The sequence below is a fragment of the Mastomys coucha genome, unplaced genomic scaffold (assembly GCF_008632895.1).
Source record: "Mastomys coucha isolate ucsf_1 unplaced genomic scaffold, UCSF_Mcou_1 pScaffold5, whole genome shotgun sequence".
Taxonomy (NCBI): Eukaryota; Metazoa; Chordata; class Mammalia; order Rodentia; family Muridae; genus Mastomys; species Mastomys coucha.
In genome coordinates, this window is record NW_022196911.1 from 7,498,331 (window position 1) to 7,517,730 (window position 19,400).

The 19,400-nt window shown below is 50.0% G+C and overlaps 2 protein-coding genes across 2 annotated transcripts in view; one reads left to right on the forward strand and one right to left on the reverse strand.

The window, feature by feature from the left end:
* The window catches only part of Sytl3 (synaptotagmin like 3), a 73,408-nt gene extending 65,348 nt beyond the window's left edge, over positions 1-8,060 (forward strand). Inside the window, exons 12-16 of the mRNA XM_031350955.1 lie at positions 3,076-3,246; positions 4,612-4,717; positions 5,533-5,629; positions 6,442-6,647; positions 7,734-8,060. Coding sequence (XP_031206815.1) covers positions 3,076-3,246; positions 4,612-4,717; positions 5,533-5,629; positions 6,442-6,647; positions 7,734-7,843 — 690 coding nt within the window. The 3' untranslated portion in view covers positions 7,844-8,060. The remainder of the gene's footprint in view (positions 1-3,075; positions 3,247-4,611; positions 4,718-5,532; positions 5,630-6,441; positions 6,648-7,733) is intronic.
* A 220-nt stretch (positions 8,061-8,280) lies between these two features.
* Positions 8,281-19,400, reverse strand: part of Ezr (ezrin) — a 45,110-nt gene continuing 33,990 nt past the window's right edge. Inside the window, exons 7-13 of the mRNA XM_031350956.1 lie at positions 17,103-17,199; positions 12,416-12,579; positions 12,023-12,153; positions 11,052-11,212; positions 10,615-10,707; positions 9,657-9,908; positions 8,281-9,492 (exon numbers count right to left, since the gene is read on the reverse strand). Of these exons, the coding sequence (XP_031206816.1) occupies positions 9,328-9,492; positions 9,657-9,908; positions 10,615-10,707; positions 11,052-11,212; positions 12,023-12,153; positions 12,416-12,579; positions 17,103-17,199 (1,063 nt within the window). The 3' untranslated portion in view covers positions 8,281-9,327. The remainder of the gene's footprint in view (positions 9,493-9,656; positions 9,909-10,614; positions 10,708-11,051; positions 11,213-12,022; positions 12,154-12,415; positions 12,580-17,102; positions 17,200-19,400) is intronic.

Below are 19,400 nucleotides of genomic sequence, written 5' to 3' on the forward strand. Positions count from 1 at the left end.
CCAGCACATATTAAGTTGGTCTTGAAATAGTCATCATAAGTCTAATAAGGTATTTTGTGTAATTTCTTCACCCAAGAAATTAGACGTGAACTATTTTAGATAAGTATTTGATTATATAATTCAAATGTAAAAAGTCTTACTGGCTTTATTTAAATTATACATAAGATCTCAAAGAAACCACAATTATAGTCTGTTAGAAATATTTTATGGTCTTTGGGAATTTTTTAGATCACTATGAAAGGATAATGTCTTTAACTTAATCTTACAGTGTTCTGATACAGCCCAAACTTATTCTTGAAGAAACTCCTGCAGTCAGGCATGGGAGTGCCTGGCTTTAATCTCCTAGCACTAGGGAGACAAAGACAGGTGGATCTTTGTGAGTTCAAGACCATCCTGGTCTGCATTGTGAGTTCCAACTCAATCTCTGAAAAAAGTGGTAGGAACTGATACTTTACTTCTGTCTGGGTTTGGCATCCAGGAGGTTTGTAAAACTAAGGAAAGAAGATACCTACACAAATACATACTAACACAAATACATACTAACACACATATATACATCATACACTACACATCACACACACACTATACACCTACACAAATACATATTGTAACACACAGACATACCACAGACATACTGCATACATCATATATTATATGACACACACAACACACGCACTGTATACACATACTGTACTCAGTGTATACATACACAATTATAAACACACACACACACACGAAGTTGAGCCTCTAAAATTTCAACCATCACAGTTTTCCAGACAGAATGTTTCTTGGGGTCTCCTCTGGGATCCGGGGAGGCCTCGAACTCAGAAATCTGCCTACCTCTGCCTCCCAAGTGCTGGGATTAAAGGCGTGCGCCACCACTGCACGGCCACTGCCCTACTCCCTTTGAGACTCTGAATGGGAATCTAAGGGGAATGGAGACAGTAGATTTGGCTGTTTGGTCCTTGTCTGCTCTTGTTCTCTGACAATGTCAGACTCCATAGTCTACAGCAGCTTCAGGCAACCGGTGTGGGCTTTGGAGAGCTTCACACAGTGGAAGCTAGTTCTTGTCTGACCAGTAAGTTAAGCTGCTGGAGGAGAGAAGTCCTGTTCATCAGATAGGGGTGAGCAGCCATCGGGGATCCAGGAAATGCCTGTGTCTCAAGGGAGTCCAGCAAGCACCTGCTGAGTGAAAGGCCCTCAGGGGACACTGTGGCCCCATTCCACCATGGCTCCATCACTAACTCTTCGTGCAACAGTTTCTCACTGGGCAGCAAGCACAGCCCTGTGGTCAGGGCTTAACTGACGAACGAAGGAGGAGGCAGGATGAGGTAGCAGGATGATATGATTGCTTGGCTGACAGAGAAAAATGGAGCAGGGAGCCAGCGGAGTGACACAGACCTTTAATCCCAGCATGTGGGAGGCAGGGACAAGTGACTTCTGTGAGTCCGAGGCTAGCCTGGTCTACATAGTGAGTTCCAGGCCAGCCAGAGTTACACAATGAGATCACCAAGAACTGTGGAGTGGGAACATGGCTTAAGAGTGACTATACCCTGGGAGGCAGAGGCAGGCAGATTTCTGAGTTTGAGGCCAGCCTGGTCTACAGAGTGAGTTCCAGGACAGCCAGGACTACACAGAGAAACCCTGTCTCAAAAGAACCAAAAAAAAAAAAAAAAAAAAGAGTGACTATACCCATATAGCCACATAGATCCCAGAGGGAAGAGAAGGCCAACCAGATGGGTAGGGTGGGGGGACAGCACCTGTCACTACCACCCCTCTCTGTCTCCAAATACAAATGTCTAGTTCCTGTTTCCTTCCCATCTTGTCCCTCAAAGAGAAAGAAAGGTGCGGAGAGTGGAAAAAGGCCACAAGATCCAACCAGACTGCTCGCTCACGCGCACCCACAGCATGCCACAACCGTAGAGTAGGCACTGTGGTGCACAGGTCAACCTTGGGAGGTCAGGGCTGAGTGTGTAGGTGGCAGTGCCACCCACCACTGATGGGTTCCAGGCTGAGGGCCACACCCTCCTTCAATGAATGACTCATGGTCTTGACCTCACATGTACTTGTGGAGGCCAAGGACCCATGGTACAAGATGAGGGCCCAGCAGCCTGCCCTTTGTATTCATTGTAGGAAAAAAAATCAAGATGTGCAGACTGGAGCCTAGGTTCTCAGAGGCTGAGGTGGAGTGCTCTATGTGGTGGCACAACCTGCAGAAAGGCCATGTGTCACCTATACTCCTGAGCTCTGTTCCCACCTTCCTCTCACATGCATTTCTATCCAGGGTAAACATACTGGAGTGAAAGCTCATTCATTCATTCACTCACTCATTCATTTACTCACTCATTCATTCACTCACTCATTCACTCACTCATTCATTCATTTATTTGCTTATTTATTGTGGTACTGAAGGATGGATTTATTTGTTTGTTTGTTTGTTTGCTTGCTTGCTTGCTTGATTATTTTTACTGTGGTACTGGGGACAGATCCTAGGATTTGATGAGTGTCAAACATGCCTTTTATATCCAGTTATGGTTCCACTGCAGTTTTAAAAAATTATTTATTATTTTATTTATGTGAGTAGAATGTAGCTGTCTTCAGACACACACTAGAAGAGGGCATCGGACTCCATTACAGATGGTTGTGAGCCACCATGTGGTTGCTGGGAATTGAACTCGGGCCCACTTCATTTTTGGAAATCAAGTCTGAGCTTTAGTATTTTGGGCTAATAGTGGCTTGGTGCAGGGTGGCCCCGTGGAAGGGCAAATCCTGTGTTGACACAGTTCTTGGTTTGGTTCCCAGCAGTCCCAAGCTAAGCAAAGACCTTCATCCTGGCCACATTCTGAGAAATAGGAACGGGTATCCAGTGGGAGGGGCTGAGGACAGAGCTGTGGGGGGGACACAAGCGGCTTGGCAAAGAGATCCTTCTTGGCCACTGGATCCAAACAGCTTGGCCCACCCTGGCTACACCTGGCTGGACTCTGGCTACTGCCGAGTCTTTCAGGGCTCAGCCTGTGCAGGCCTGGGGGTGGATCTAGGAGACATGGCTAACAACCTTGTCCTTGTAATCTGCAGTATCAGGTGGACCCTGGCCAGCTGGTGACCCGGAGGCTGCAGGTCTCTGTGTGGCACCTAGGTACCCTTGCCCGGAGGGTGTTCCTTGGAGAAGTGATCCTTCCTCTGGCCACGTGGGACTTTGAGGACAGTACGACACAGAATGCCAGATGGTACCCTCTTCGGGCCAAGGTGCGTCTTTTTGTTACTTTTCTGTGGCTGTGATGATAAAATACCATGACCAGAAGCGACTTACAGAAGTGTTTATTGTGGTTGGCTCCTCAGGGATAGTTCACCATGGTGGGGAGCCATGGCAGTAAACAGCAGGGGCAGGAAGCTTGGAGATCACATCTCAAGGGCACACAGAAAGCAGAGTGGGCAAACTAGATGTGGGCTGAGGGGTCAAACTCTCATAGCCCACCCCAGGTGACACTCTTCATCCTCAAACAAGGCTCCTATCCCCAAGGTTCTGTAACCTTCTCAAACGGTATGACCAACTGAGGACCAAGTATTTAAATTCCTGAACTGATGGAGTGATATTTTCCACTCAGACTACCACAGGGACTGAGTGTGTGCAGTCACCATGAGCTCACTCATGTTCCTAAGGATAAGCCCCCTTGTGCCCTGCCCCTACCCCATTGGCAGCATGAACCTGCCTAGTACATCCATGGGTATACCACTCAGCCTTCTTTGGTGAATGGGCTAGCAGCAGAGTGCCAAGTCACCCTACGTGATGCCTGCCAAGAGTAGCATCCCATCCCTGAAGAGGGGAATGAATGTCCACAGGTCTGCCACGAGGCCCCAGCCCTGGGGCATTCAGGAGCTAGTACTTGGTTCCTAGACCTTGAGGGTCCCTGTTCCAGTTGGCACCCTAGGACCTGTTGGATGCTTCTGTGCAGATGGTAGCTGGCCCATGCAGGCTTCCAGGAGCGCAGGAGCCCCGAGAGCAGCTTCTCTCTTCTGGTAGTAGCAGATATGACTTTCCTCCCAGTAGACTTCTCCACACCTAATGGAAGGCCCGTCAGACTCAGGATCATCCCCTCTCTAGGCTTTTCATCCACTTTCTGACAAAATCACTCAGGACCAGAGAAGCCATTTCTGCAGACCGAATGGTGTCTCCACGGGCCTAGACATCCTTGGCCCACAGAGCTATATCACCTATGGCTTCAGACACAGTCTGCATTGCTTTCTGCCCTCAGTGCCCAAAGGAGACATTGGCATGGAAGGGTAGCTCCAGTCTTTCTGAGAGTGAGCTGGTAGATGGGATCTTTACTGTTTTCAAGTCCACAGTTGTTCAGGCTTCCTGGAGGCATGCTATTTCAGGGGGCGTCTGATGTTGAGGGGGTGAATTGCTCCTCCCATGCTGAGGGGTGTGGGGGGCAGGGATATCAGTATAGGTAGAAGACTAGGCCACCAGGTATGCCATCCCACCCCTAGGCCTTGAAAGGGTCCATAGGGGGGCATTTATGGATGGAGTTCATAAATGGACAGTACATTTGGGTGGTTCTGAGGTACCATGGGAAGGATCCCACTTCTGACCTCCGCCTCTCACCCCAGGCTGAGAAATACGAAGAGAATATTCCTCAGAATAATGGAGAACTTGCTGTTCGAGCCAAACTAGTCCTTCCCGCAGGGCCAAGAAACCTGCAGGAGGCCCAAGAAGGTTGGTGACCTCCAGCCCCATGAGCATGTTTGTGTCACTGTCCCCAAAGCCCTGGAGGGCAGAGAGTTTGAGGTAGGCAAAAGATTTCCCACTGCCCTCTGATCCTTCACATTGGAGCTTGTGACTTGAGGGAACATAGATGAGCAGAATAGGCAAGGGCTCCGGTGCACACCTCATCCTTTCTAAAGTGTGGACTGGACAGTCTCTGGTGGCCTTGTATATAAAAGCGTGCATCCAGAGGTCAGCTTGACTCTTTGGGAACAAGAGAGCCTCTAGGGCACTGGGAGCTCGAGGCTCAGAGAGATTGGGATGGAGTGGGTCAAGGGCATAGCTTCCAGGTATTTAAGTTAGATAATGCAAGATCTGCACATGCTCTGAGGGTAGAGAAGGGCATTAGAGAGCTCAGAATGACAAAGGGCAGCGCAGTGACCTTGACAGGAATAGGACATTCTGATCTGAGAGCTCCTAGGGCCAGGAGCACACCAGAACAGCAGTTTATTGCTCCCTTCTCAAACCAGGGCCTACAGTCAGCTTGCACAACACCCCCGAGCCCCCAACCCCTGGCTTCCCCAGTCCTCTGTGTGACTGCCACCCACCTGGCATTTTACATGTGCTTCCCCTTCTGTCCGCATGCTGGCCTTAAAAGCAGTGTGTGGGCAAAGCCACTGAAGCTGTGGGAGAAGTGCCTCCTCCTCAAGCTTCCCTGAGGCCTGGAGGCTGTGGCTTCTCAGGGAGCTACTGTTTTCTGGGTATTGATGCTGCATACACACACATGAATAGGCTTAACCCAAGTTCTGACTTTCCTTCTGGAACAGGTCAGCTCGCGCTTAATGGTCAACTGTGTTTGGTCGTGTTGGGAGCCAAGAATTTACCGGTGAGGTCAGATGGCACCTTAAACTCGTTTGTTAAGGGGTAAGTATTAGATGGGTTGCTGAGTATATATTGAACATAGCCCCGAATCCGTAGGAAACACCAAACAAGATAGGCCATTTGGATTCATTCCTAGGAAAGTCTAAAACAGGGTAGGTGAGATTGCTCCCAGGATAAAAGCACTTGCCCAGCCTGATGGAGTCCAGTCCCCTGGAACCAACCACACAGCAAAGGAAAGAGAACCAGCTTCTACTAGTTATGTTGTGACCAACATTTGTGTGACATGCACCCTAGTTCCTATGTGCATACATGCACAAAATAGATTATAAAATATAAAGATATTAAAAAGAAATGGAATGTAGCATGTTTTTAAGGACCATGACTTCCAAGAAATAGGTTGGTTATGCGGCACACTAGTGTCCTCAAAAGAAGACACTAATAATCATAGAGGAGCAACCACTTAGTCACTGAAGCATTGAAAACACAGTGGGTTGTCAGGACAGAAGCCTATGACTGTGTGTGCCCTGTGGCAAGTTTTTATTTTCTGAACATATTTACCTGAGAACGGGGCACAACGAAACTGCGTATACAGACCCTTGTCCCTAGGCACTGGCTTTAATGGTGGCGTGGCCATGAGATCACAGTGAAGACCATATACCACAGAATTACAACTCAGCTTAAATATCTGATATGGGATCCAGCTCTAAAAGGAAATAGGAGCTTTCTAGGGAGGAGGCAGGCACATGGACAGGCATTGGGAGTCTAGCCTACATCAGCAGACATAGAATGGGTGCCCGTGGGGAAGGAGGTTACACACTCTACTGTGGCTTCAGGGTTCTGGTTTCCCTCTTCAGCTGTCTCACTCTGCCAGACCAGCAAAAGCTGCGTGTGAAGTCCCCAGTCCTGAAGAAGCAGGCTTGTCCCCAGTGGAAACACTCCTTCGTGTTCAATGGTGTAAGCAGTTCTCAGCTGAGACAGTCCACCTTGGAGCTAACTGTCTGGGACCAGGCCATCTTTGGTATGAATGACCGTCTGCTGGGGGAAGCCAGGCTTGGTTCAAGTAAGTCTGTTCAGTTTTTGTGGGTCTGTCTGAGGTTCAGTGAAAAAGCACAGGTTGATGCCCTTAGTGATTGCCCAACATGGACACCTATTTCTAAAGTGGAAACAATTCAGCTGGCTTTGAAACTGCCCTGTCCTGTCCTAATGGGAATCCCCAAGCCGAGGTCTAACTCTGCAAGAGGGTGATAATACAGCCAAGTATTTCAGCAATTTCAATCAGATTTGGATCAGCTAAAGGAACAAAAGCTTAAGGCCTCACAACAGGCAAGGGACAGTGTTTACTTTTGTTCCGCGTGTCAATCATAAGAGGATTATTTTCGTAAAGGAAAATACCTTTACCAGACAAACATACATCTGGAAGGGCATCATCGAGGGGACAGACAAGGGCGCCATTCACTGTGGCTCACCAGGAGAGGTTGCGGACACTGTATGGACAGTCTCCTACCGGGAGTGGGCAGGTTCACTCTCAGCAGGGCCCTACACAGTGTTAAGACCTGCGCTGGTCTCCTCATGACAGAGAATTACTAAACAAGACTTGAGGTTGCATTCCTTGGAATGCAAATGTTTTCTAAGCAAATCCTTCCTTCCAGAAACAACCCCTTCCTTGGAAAAAAAAAAAAAAAAAGACCCTCAGATCACCTCCAGTCTCAGAGTTAACTTCCATGACTCCCACGGGGAAGAACTGAATGCCTGAGTCCACCTCCCTTCGCTTTAGGGCAGTGGCTCTCAACCTTCCTTCATAACTGTGACCCTCTCACACAGTTCATGTTGTGGCGGCTCCCCAACCACATTTTATTGCCACTTTGTCAGAGGAACTTTCCTGGTTTTATGAACTGTAATATCTATGTATATCTGCTTTACAATGGTCTTAGGCAGCCCCTGTGAGAAGACCCACAAGGTGAGAACCCCTGACTTAAAAGCATGGAAACCTGGGCTTTGGGGGTGATGCCCCCTGTACAGGGGTGAGGTGCCTCTTAGGAAGCCTCAAACGGAGGGAGAGAACAGGCTCCTCCTGGGTACTTGCTTCTTAAAAGCTAGAGAGCACAAAATGGCAATCTCACCCCCCCTATCTACACTCTCATTGCAGAGGGAGGTGCTGCGGGTTGTGCCGACTCGTGCTCACAGTCCAAGCTTCAGTGGCAGAAAGTCCTGTCCAGCCCCAACTTATGGACAGACATGACCCTCGTCCTGCATTGAAGTGAAGGCCAAGGCGACTGCATCCCCACAAAGGTCGACAGGAAGTGAGATCATGGCAGGACCAGACCCACCGGATCAGCAATAACCGACGACAAGTTATGTGTGTGGTTAGGACACAGAACAATTACCCAGGCAGTTGGGGAGTTGGGGAGGCTACTGTCAACAGACAGATGTGGATATGTCCTGATTTCAATAAATGCTCAACAGCGTCCCGTGACTCCGTAACTCCCCAGCATTTATTAACAACAAAATTTTTAAGCTTTGTTGTACGTTGTTTCAGAGGAAAATAAAAGTAGGTTAAATGTTGCCTGCCTCCTCCCGGGTGGCAGACCTCCCAGGGAAGGGAGCCTAGGAAGATACCTTTCTGATTGGTATGCTTTACAGATCCCGAGGGCAAGTCCGAGACCTCCCCAAACCCCCATGCAATCAGACACAAGGCCTTAGAGATCTTTTATTGTGTGTAAATCTGGTGTGGAGTCACCCACACAGGACATCACAACCGAGGACAGTCCTCGCAAGGAAGGAAGACAAACTGAAAACAGGAACGAACAAGTTGCTCATTATAAGGAGGCTGGAGTCCCTTCAGGGCTGCAGTTCAGATGCTCTCAGGGTATATATATATATATATATATTGTTTTTTTTTTCCAATAAGAAACTGACAGGAAATTGAAGTGTGCACTTTACATGCACAAAACCCACTAACATTTTGGTACAGCAGTGACTACTGCAGTCATCAGTTTCCCAACTGCCCCAGTATCAGATCAAGTGTGTTGATTACATGGTTCTTAATGTTGAATTCTTTTATTCTGTAAAAGGTAACAAAATATACAGAACAAAACTTTCCCTTTTTTAAAACTAATGTTACAAACCCATATCATCGCTTATATATAAATACTATCCTCTACAGCAGATCATTAGGTATATAAGTCCAACAATGGATGCTAACAGGTAAGCATAAGAATTTTGTATCGGAGAGTCCTGTACCGTACACTCTGAAGGACCGCCGGAGATGCTGCCAGCGGTCTGGAGGAAGGAGACTGTGTGGGGGCGTGCTTTAGACTCAAATTTCAAAATCATTTTCACCCCTCAACACACAGAGATGGATCCTTCATAGAAATCAAGAACAAAATCGATTTGAGCTCATTGTAAAACTAGAGAAAAGTATGGCACCCATGTGTGAGCCACAGCGCTGTCCCCAGTGACACTGCATCTTGTGTCATGAGGGCCAGCCCTCCGACTCCCTGCTCCAAACAGGAAGTGATTCGGTAGCTGTCATAAAAATCTGGCCTGTTTGGCACTATGTGATACAATTGGAAGTAACCAGGGAGGAGCCCACGGGTCTCGGGGCAGAACGTAGGCCCGGTAACTGCTTTTTAAGGGACTGGAACAGGGCAAGGGGGTTTCTAGACTTAAGAGTACTAAAGAGCCAAGTGTGACACCTGCCTGCTTTGAGGTGCCCTCTACCCTTGGTCCCGGCATGGCCTCTACATGGCCTCGAACTCATCAATGCGCTGCTTGGTGTTGCCCTGCCTGATCTGCCGCAGCGTCTTATACTTGTCCCGGCCTTGCCGCATGTTCTCGTTGTGGATGATGTCATTGTGGGTCCTCTTATTCTCATCCCGGGCCTGGGACAACTCGTTGCTCAGAGTCTGAAACAGGAAGCAAGTTATCTGTTATTGACCTGCCTACCATGTGAGGTCAGGGTTTCACTCCTCATGGACTCACTGGGAGATGTCGATAGGTTAGGTTAGGGCAGGAGAAGGTACCAGGGGCGGAGCCCTGCATATAACGTCTGGCGTCCCTGCCCACTCACCAGCAGCTGCCGCTGCACACGCTCATTCTTCTCTGCCTCTGTGATCCGCTTCTCCTCATTGCGGTCATCCAGGATGCCCTCACTGGAGAGCTCAGCGCTGTAGCCCATGGGCTCTGCTCCCTCGTCCTGCAGTCCCTCCTGCACGTGATAATTCACTGGCTCGTACACTGGGGGTGGTGGAGGTGGGGGAGCCGTCATCACCAGGTGCAGCTCCTCCTTGGTCTTCACCAGGTCGTCCTGGGCTTCTTTAGCCTTTGGAGAGGAGAAGGCTGGTTCAAGTGAGGAAGGACTCTTGCGCAGCCCCTCATGTAAGAAGTGGCACTGTCCGCCAGCTGGGGAGGAGCCCGGGGATTCTGCCTCCCCTTGGTTCTTTGGCAAGACTGACAGCACATACATTGCAAGAGTCCGGACTCTGGACATGCAAGAGCACCACCATTGTTCTCTGGCTATCATCCTGGTACACACTCATTGGCTCTGTTCTCTAGCTATGGGACGCGCTACCTCTTGGAGTAAGTCTGTGCGAGTTATCTCGCCATGCTAGTGGGGAAACCTCCAAAGTTCTCCAGTACATTCCAACTGTCACATCCTGCTTCAGGGTCTGTGACCCCGTCGCGGGGTGTGTGGGGGGGTGGGTACCCAAGCAATTAGAATCAAAACTAGTTCCCGATCAGGGATGTTTGATCACGGCTGAAGAGCATGGGACCTAGGGACACCGAGAGGGGAAGGAATGAGTGGGCCCTTTGTTCTGCTGCTAATCTAGTGCCGGCGTGCTGCTCTACCTCGTGAACAGGGCCAAAGCCATTCCTTGGGGGATTTCTGCCTCATTAACAGAGAAGGCATCTGCAGAAGATTGTAAAAGGTTCCTGAAACTTGTGATGTGGCCCACAGCTGAGCCCCCTCGAGACGCACCTTCCCAAGGCATATCCCACGGCCATGCCTGTTTCCGAGGTTCACTCACCCGGTGCTGCCACTCCTCCACCTCGTCCTCCTTGCGCCTCCGCGCCTCCTCCAGCAGTGCAATCTTGGCCGTGTACTCTGCCAGCTCTGCAGCCTACAAGGGAGGGTAAAAGTGTCCAGACCCCTTCTGCCAGAGTCCATTGATGAACCAACATTCGCCTATATGAATGAACGGCCGTCCTGGTGATGAGCTGTGTCCCCTCCTTCTTCCTAATCAGGGGACCCTATGGGTACCTCCCCGTGTCTCTGGGATCTCACACCCACATCCACCTCTCTGACTGAGGGTTCAGACAAGCCCAGCCCATTCCACCCCACTTCCACCCCCGACAGATCTGTTTACAGGGCTAGCTGAAAGCTTTGAAAGGCAGCTGTCACTTGTTTGACAGCCCAGGAGCAGTCTCTCTATAATTCAGCATCTTGAAACCAGGCAATCCCTACCAGCTGCTCCTGGCTCTTTATCTGATCCTGTGCCTGTCTTTCCAGTTCTTCCTTGGCCCGCAGGGCGGCCATGCGGTCGGCCTCCAGTCGTTCAGCCTCCTCCTGGGCTCGCCTTCTCTCTTCCTCCAGCTGGAGGGCCTTCTCAATCTGCTCAGATAGCTCTGCAGAGAAAATGGCGTCAGCACTGCTCAGACTTCCGGACAGGAAGTAAGCCTTAGCATTCCAGTACCACCCAAGTCGCTGAAAGAGACTGGGTGAAAACCAATCTCACAATCACAAAGTCCTGGACTGAGTCACCGGGTTGTGAGCAGGGGCAGCTCGGGGCTCATTCCTGCCTTTGCTAAAATAATTTCCTCAGTGTGGCCAGAAACCACTGAGGAGCAGCTGGTCAGAGATCCTGGTTCCTGGGGCCAGGTCTGACCTCTCTGACCCCTGTTGCACCCCAACAATGGCACCCTGAGGCAGAATAGCCTTACGACTCATCACCCGGATACTGACTCGGGACACAGAAATGGCCTGCTGGTATCTTTCATGCTCCAGTAAACAGCGTCTCTCCCCTATTCTAAAACGTCCTCAGAGGGCAGGGCTGCACCTATGACCCTGGGATGTATGGCAGAGGCGTCACAAGCTGGTTGTGACAGTTGTGTCTGTGCTGAAGGGATGTGGTATCTATCTCACAAAAGTTCAACATTCTTAGCAAAGTGTGTGTAGAGAGGGGAGAATTAATGACAGGCACAGACAATAATAGTAAAGTGCAGCACAGGATTGCTTTCTAATCTCAACGATGGCAACGCTATTGCTCTGTTCTGTCTTGGGGAGTGGGGGCGGGGGGAGTTGTGTCAAACAGAAACAGCACTCTTGAACAAGTTCCCTCTTGGCTGTGGGCCAACCCTGCCTGCCTCTGGGGGAACTAACTCTGGAGTGACTGGAGGGGTGGGGTGGGGGAAGGCCAGGCAGCATGAGCCCCTGACCTTTTTCTGCCCTCTTGGTCTTCTGCTCGTAGTCCTGCAGCCGTAGCATCAGCTCCTCCTTCTCCCGGAGCATCTGTTCCTTCTCTCTCTCTACGGTTTCTCTCCTCTTCTTCTCAGTCTCCAACTGTTGCCTGGCAGAGGGAAGAGGGAGAGGAAGGAGGGGAAGGGTGAGGCTCAGACAGACCTAGACCTACAGACGCAGCTGCTGGCCCACTACCAAAAGCAAAGGGATGCCACAGCCTGTGCTTGGATGGTTTGTGACAAGCCAGGTGAAGAGCAGTTCATGAGGACAGTTCCTGTTCAATCCCAACTGTGCTGCTGAGCGGCCGCTTGAGGGCGAAACTGTCCAGGTGTGGGGTCCCAGGTGGTCCTGTGTCCTGCCTGGTCACTCACCGCTCCAGCTGTTTCTGGTGCTTCTCCTCCCGAGCCTGGGCCTTCATCTGTTGCACCTCGATGGTGTCGGGCTTCCTGCGGCGCATGTACAGCTCATGGTTCCCCATGCAGAGCTGCAGGATCCGCTTGTTAATTCTCAGGCGCGGAGCGTAGAACACAAAGTCCTACAAAACAGAACAGGACAGCCTTGGCTTCGGCTGCTTCAACAGCCTTCTTTCCTAAGACCACACTTCACAAGAGTTTCTCAACCGTCTCTAAAAGGCCAAAGGCCACGGAGGAGGGGGGCGACTCCCCATATAACGAAATACGCTTAGTGGGTGAAGTGGGAGGGGGTCCTGGGTATGTACACGTGTGTATACTCGTCGTTTACGTGTGGTGTGCCCTAGCATCGGTGTGTACAGGCTAAATCTCAGCCTAGAGAGGCCTCTCTTATACTAAGAAAGAGCTAGTTATCACTGGCTTTCCAGTGGACCATGTTTTGGTATCTGCTTCTCCAGCTCCCAGCCTGTCACCACCTGTCCTTTCCCATTCCTTCCCATACACTACACTTTTGTTTGTTTGTTTTTTTCGAGACAGGGTTTCTCCGTGTAGCCCTGGCTGTCCTGGAACTCACTGTGTAGACCAGGCTGGCCTCGAACTCAGAAATCCGCCTGCCTCTGCCTCCTGAGTGCTGGGATTAAAGGCGTGCACCATCACGGCCCGGCCCGTACACTACACCTTAACTTCTGAACTTCCCATCCCCTCTCACACTGCTACAGACTGCCCTGATCTCTACTGTCCTGGATTCCTGAGCCAGGGGTGTACCACAGCCTTTCAGTGCCAGCCCTACCAACCACGTGGACTAGCCCTGAGCAAGCTGCCACGCCTTCGAGCATCCTGCAATCCGTCACTCAGCCTCAGCGTCGTCATGGAACAAGGGCAATGGTATAATGGGAATGTCATAAGACTAAATCGGAAAATATTCTCAAGGGACTTGGGACAGTGTGTCCATACTCCCTGGGGCAGTCGACCCTGGCTGCCATGCACAGGCGCTAGCTGCTTGGGCCAGCGGCCTTAGGCGCTCACAGGGTAGGCAGTTTCTTTCTCAAAAAGGAGGGCAGAGCATGGTGATTGGGAACTGTCACCAGTACACACGGTTTTAGGGCCACAGTGACAACCTTGCCTTCTAACTTTTTGCTCCTTCCAGGATTAGCTTAGGTTTCAGAGGGGAGGCATAGTGTATTTGGAAATCCCTCCTGGTTTCCTCCAGCCATCTGGAGGGAAGATGAAGTCAACAGAGCAGGTGCTCCTCCCACCCAGAGAGACTGACAGCTGAGTAACACACACACCCAACTACCACATGGTGGCTGTTTAATTGTCCCCCCCCCCCCCACATGAGGCCTCCTGGAACCCTGAACTTCCTGGGTGGGGCTCCCCTCTGGTTTCACAGACTGGTTATTAAGTCACTGGGTTTCCCAGGGAGGAGTCCAGAGAGCTAAGAGAAACAGGAATTTTTATTACCCACCTATCTCTTATTACACAGGAGAAAACAACCTTGTCTCATGGCTTCAAAGGCACACAAGCCCCAAAATGTCCCATGGAGACTCACAAGTCCGTGCAAAGAAATGCACCAACTCCCCTTTAGGAAAAAGAACCAATCACAAGGACTCAAGAGTCAACGACTCAAGGTTAACATGAGGCACCCCTAACCCCTGCCTACAAGAAACTGACTCAGAAACAACTAGAAAATATGCCAGAGTTAGCCGTTGGCAACGCAGCTGGGTGGGCGAGGGGAAGGAAGTTCTCCAATACCCTTGAAAGAAGCCAGTTATGACTCCAAGTTAGAGTTGTGAGTTCAAGTCCTCAGAGAGCATTTTAATGCAAAAAAGTGACAAGAGGAGGCTTTTTTAGTGGATGGACAACCCATGTCCTTCCTAAAAACAAACACTGGGCGGAAGAGCAAGGGAAAGGGACCCCAAGACACCCCACATCCTGACAGGCAAACTCCAGGAAGCTCCCATGAGGCCAAAGTCCAATTCCAGGACCATCTGGGGTCTGTCTGAGGGGCTCCTAAGAAGGCTGCCCTGAACAACCAGCTCAGAGGAGTCCAGAAATCTTCTAACAGTTCAAAAGCCACTGAGTGGCTGCCGGAGCTCTCTGCCTTTCCCTGGGGTGCTATGGGAATGGGAGGGCCTGTAGTTCAGAAGGGAGAGGTGGCTGCCTGGACTTGCTGAAAGGGAAATGAAGTCAGAGAGCCCACCTAAAAAGTCAGAACGAGGTCCCAGACTGCTGTTGACAAGGGAGACAATGCCTCCTGCCTCGCCCTCTAGAGAAGTTTTATAAATTTCCAGGGTTCCCTTCCCAAGGCTGCAACAAGAAAGAAACCCTACACCTCCTTACCTTCAGGGTTTCTGCTGTCTTTTATATTATAGGCTAACCTTGAAAATGTGGTTTTCTTGTGTTCAAAGTTAAATACTGGGGATTAGGCATGGCCACTCCACAGCCCTGGGAGAAATGGAGGGTCACTGCCTCCTCACCACCCCCCAGCTCCCTCAGCTCCTGGACTAATGCTGCCTCTGCATTTGGGCCTACACTGAGAGGCCCAGCTACCCTCCTCCCCTCCCCTCAGCCTGCTTAACTTCATCTGGAGGGTGTTGCAAGATTCACTGTGATAATTCTCTTTGCCTAGTCTCACTGCTTTTCCCACTGCAATGCAGAATTGCAACTGTCCACGGCTACGGGTCAATCCTGGAACACTGGGCTCCTGGGGTGCATGCATGGTGTATGCTGGAGAGGGGGTGCATCAATGTCTTCCTCTGTTGCTCTCTACCTTTATTTTTGAGGCAGGGTGTCTCCTCGAACCTGGAGCTCAGAAATTCAGCGGGACTGGCTGGCTAATGAGCTCCACAGATCCGCCTTACACCCATTTCACCTCCCCTCGGCACTAGGGTCACGCATGCCCCCCAACTGCACCTTCTATTTCTGGAACTGCTAGGATCCAGACTCGGGGCAAGCACTTGACTGACTGAGCCAACTCCCAGGCAACCATTCCTATAAGGAAAGCTTCCCACAGGGCTGCCTGATAGTGACCATGTATGCACCGATTCAATGAGATCAACCACCATTGCATCTGCATTCTTTGGCTTTCCAAAGGAAGTTAAAAAACATATGCCAACATACATGTACACAATCTTCAACAGTCTAGCCCCAGAGGCCACCTCTATTGTCAGCTGCATTAAAAAAAAAAGTTCTGAAAATGTGTGAGCAATCTACCTAGACTTCAGAACTGTCTTTTGAGCTGTGCCACCTCACTGCCCACAGAACATGGGTTCTTTGTGACCCTCAGCTGGTGGAGCTGCATATTAATGGGAGTCGTTACCATGGAGACTGAGTCTGTATTAAACAGCTTAATTTTAGAGAACTATGGAGTGGAGAGGGAGTCCCAGGGTTACAAACAGCAGGAGACATTTCAATAAAGAAAGTACTTTCACAAGCCAATCTGAGACCTGCTGACTTTACAGTTCCGACAGACAGTCCAGCCTACATGCGGGGAAGTGACTGTCGGTAACACTGAGTGTTCAAGCTGGTTTACCATTTCCAAGGGGTGTTCAGCCCTAAGAGGCTTAGCAGCCATGGTGGTGTGGACATAGCCCATGCTTGCCTCTCTAAGCTTAACCACCGTAACTAGGGAACAACAGCAATACATGAAGACCCAAAGTCTTTCCCAATCTATAACTGCGGTAAAAGCCAGAGGAAGCTCTTTAAAAAGTACACTTAAAAAATAAACAAAACCTAGGCCGGGCAGTGGTGGCGCATGCCTTTAATCCCAGCACTTGGGAGGCAGAGGCAGGCGGATTTCTGAGTTCGAGGCCAGCCTGGTCTACAGAGTGAGTTCCAGGACAGCCAGGGCTACACAGAGAAACCCTGTCTCGAAAAACAAAAACAAACAAACAAACAAACAAACAAAAACAAATCCTAGAAAAGAGAGTTCTTGCCATTTTCTACCCTACTACAGTCGTGCCTATATGTCTTCAATAATCTGGCACAACATCAACTAAAAGTTTAATGTTGACAGAATAAAGTTTCACAGTACATTGGTCCTTTCAGCTCTTACTTTACACTCTGCTGCCCACGTGGGCAGAGTACATGCCTGAGTGAAGATCATGTGATAGGCCAGGGTGACCACAGGAGAAAGGTGGGCCATGCCCTGAAACACTTGGAACCGTTAACTCGTAAACCCAAGGCAGTACAGAAAGCCAAATTTTGATCCTTTGGACTTGAAGGTCTCATTGTCATCTATCCCCCAACCAGCTACTGATGAGACACTGGCATGAGCTCCACCCACAAGTTGGTATCAGGGGTAGGCTAGCTACCCACATGAACATTGGGCAAGCCAGGGTGTGCCACGGCAGAAGTGTGTCATTTTGGGAAGCACTCGTTACCACTTGGTCAAGGTCACTGAGAACTGCCCTTTTCTCTGTATGAAGACTAAGATTACATCATTGAGCTTTGGATGGACACTTCTGGTCTCCATAGCAACCTCCCACCGCAGTGGTCTGTCACGTGGCCTAAAGTTCTCTGAGCTTCCATTAGAGGAACACGGTGAGGAACACCGTGTTCTCGGGACACTAGAAAGCCTCAGTTTTCTCCTGAAAACCCAGTTGGCTGGGAGACCAGAAGTGGTGACCTGGTCTACACTTGAACTTACAGGTGCCTTCTTGTCGATGGGCTTGATGACAAACTTCTTGTCGTTGAAAGAGATGTTCCTGATTTCACTCCAAGGGAAGCCGATCTTCGGGGTCAATCTGAGGTTATAAAAAGAAAAGCAGCGGCTGGTTAGACATGCTTGTATGTTCTTGGATGGGAGACTTTAGCAAATCTCTTCATTTAAAATACAAAGCAAGTCCAGGGTGCATAATTAATAAAACCACCATGCTTAAACAGCCTTTAACCTCCCAGATTCAACCAAATGGTGCAGCCAGGTTTTAGTTCTCAGCGTTGGGCAGCTGTGCGGCAACTCCCTGGGTCACCTTGTGGTAAATGGACTCTTAGTCGGGAACATTCTTTTGTCCTATTTGACCCCACATGCCTACCCTACCCCAGAGCTTCTCATACCGCCAGGGCCCCCACTGCTGTTCTGCTGTTCTGATTAATTCCCTATCAGCCAGCCAGAGCTCTCTTCAGATATGTCAGCAGAGCTTTAACTCACAGCTCTAAAACTACACTTTCAACAGAGTTCCAGGCTGCCAACACGTTTCCTTGTCCCCTGTCGTGCAGGCCCCTTTCCTTCCCCCGTGACACAAGCCAGCTTAGTGTTAAGTACCACGTTATGTTTAGCTTTATAAAAACATGCCTTGTTTCCCATAGGGCCTTCCTTACAGAGAAGCTGCTGACCCATGAGGTGGGCAGGGATGGGGGTGGATTCCACACCCCTGGCTCTCACTCCCGGCCTGGCTGGATGCTGCCCTGTGTCAGTCCAGGGTAGCTGAGACGACACCAAAGTCCTATATGGCCTTGCTACTCAATGTCATTACAACATTGGCCTGAATTTGGCTTTTCCATCAAGAGATGTCAAGATCACCCTGCTTTCTTAACCACGTCTCCAGCCTACTCTCCAGCACTTTACCAGAAGCAATAGCAATCCGGAAGTAAGGACAGATTCTCAAACAGACTCTCAGACCACAAGCTCTGCCATCAGAAGCTGTCCTGGGCTGAGGAGATGGCTCAGCGGGCAAGAGCCTTCTGAATAGCACAAGTGTGAAAAGCCAGAGTTCAGAGACGAGACTGCTGAGTCTCACTGGCCGCCAGACTAGCTCCAGGCTCAATGAGAGACCCTGCCTCAAGGGAAAAAGTGGAGCATGATCAAGTAGGGCAACCGATGTCCTCTGGAATCTGCACATGCACATCTGCTTCATGTGTGCATATACTAACCCTACACTGTCACATACACACACCTAAGATAAAAAACAACAACATCAACCCTGTCATATCCTATGGGTTCTTCTTTGAGCAGATCCCAGGCTGGAGTCTGGGGTGGGATTCGGTGCTTAAGGACATAATGGGCAGGGTGGCTCTTGCTTTAGCAGCAAGAGCTGGGTCAAAGACACATGGCAGTCTCGGAAAGCCATAAGAGGGCTTTTAAGCATGGCAGATGGTTTTGAGGGCACAGCAGACACTAAACAGCCGCAGAAGTGGTGGAGGACATTAGCCAGGCGTGGATGCTTTCTTCACGACTGCCACCTATGCCTAATTCGCCGCTCATGGCACTCAGATGCAGTGTCTTCTGTCACCTCACCGTCACCCGTGGGATACAGAACTTTCAGCAGTAGGGTTTTGTCAACAGGTAGAAGAACACTTGAAATACAGCTACAGCTTGGCCCTGCCACCATTTCTGCCTGTGTCCCACTCATGGGGGAGAGCCAAAGCATAGTGATGCCAGGCAGCTACTTTTAGAGCACTTGCCCCAGACCCCTAGAGCAAGAGCTGGTCGCAGAAGAGCTAGGAAGCAGGAGAGAGCGATTCAACCCACAGCCACATGGCCAACCGCCAGGTAAATATCTCCAACTCCGAAAACCAAGGAGTCCAGGCTCTGTCCTGCAGCTTCTGTCTATACAGGTCTTGCTAGTTTCTGACCTAGAAAAGCCAGGTGTCCAACCTCAGCAGGCATCTGTTTTCCAAAGGCCGGGTCCAACATGGCCCTTGCGACTTTGAAAGCTCAATCCGTAGCCACTCATAAGCGTAATTGTAGTATCAGAGTACCGAGGCTAGGAAGTAGTGACTCACTTCTGAGTTAGGGAACATCTTTAGTTCCTAGCCAGTCAGAAAATGAAAGCCTACAAGGATTCTCTCTTCCTCTCCCTGTCTAAAAAGAGATCACACATGAGCAGCGTCCACCCAGGAGAGTGCCACAGGATTGATACTGTCACTGCCCTGAATGTGTCACCTACTTAGAAGGCAGGAGAAGAGCTGGACATGTCAGTGCGTGCCTAGATACCCAGCACTTGGG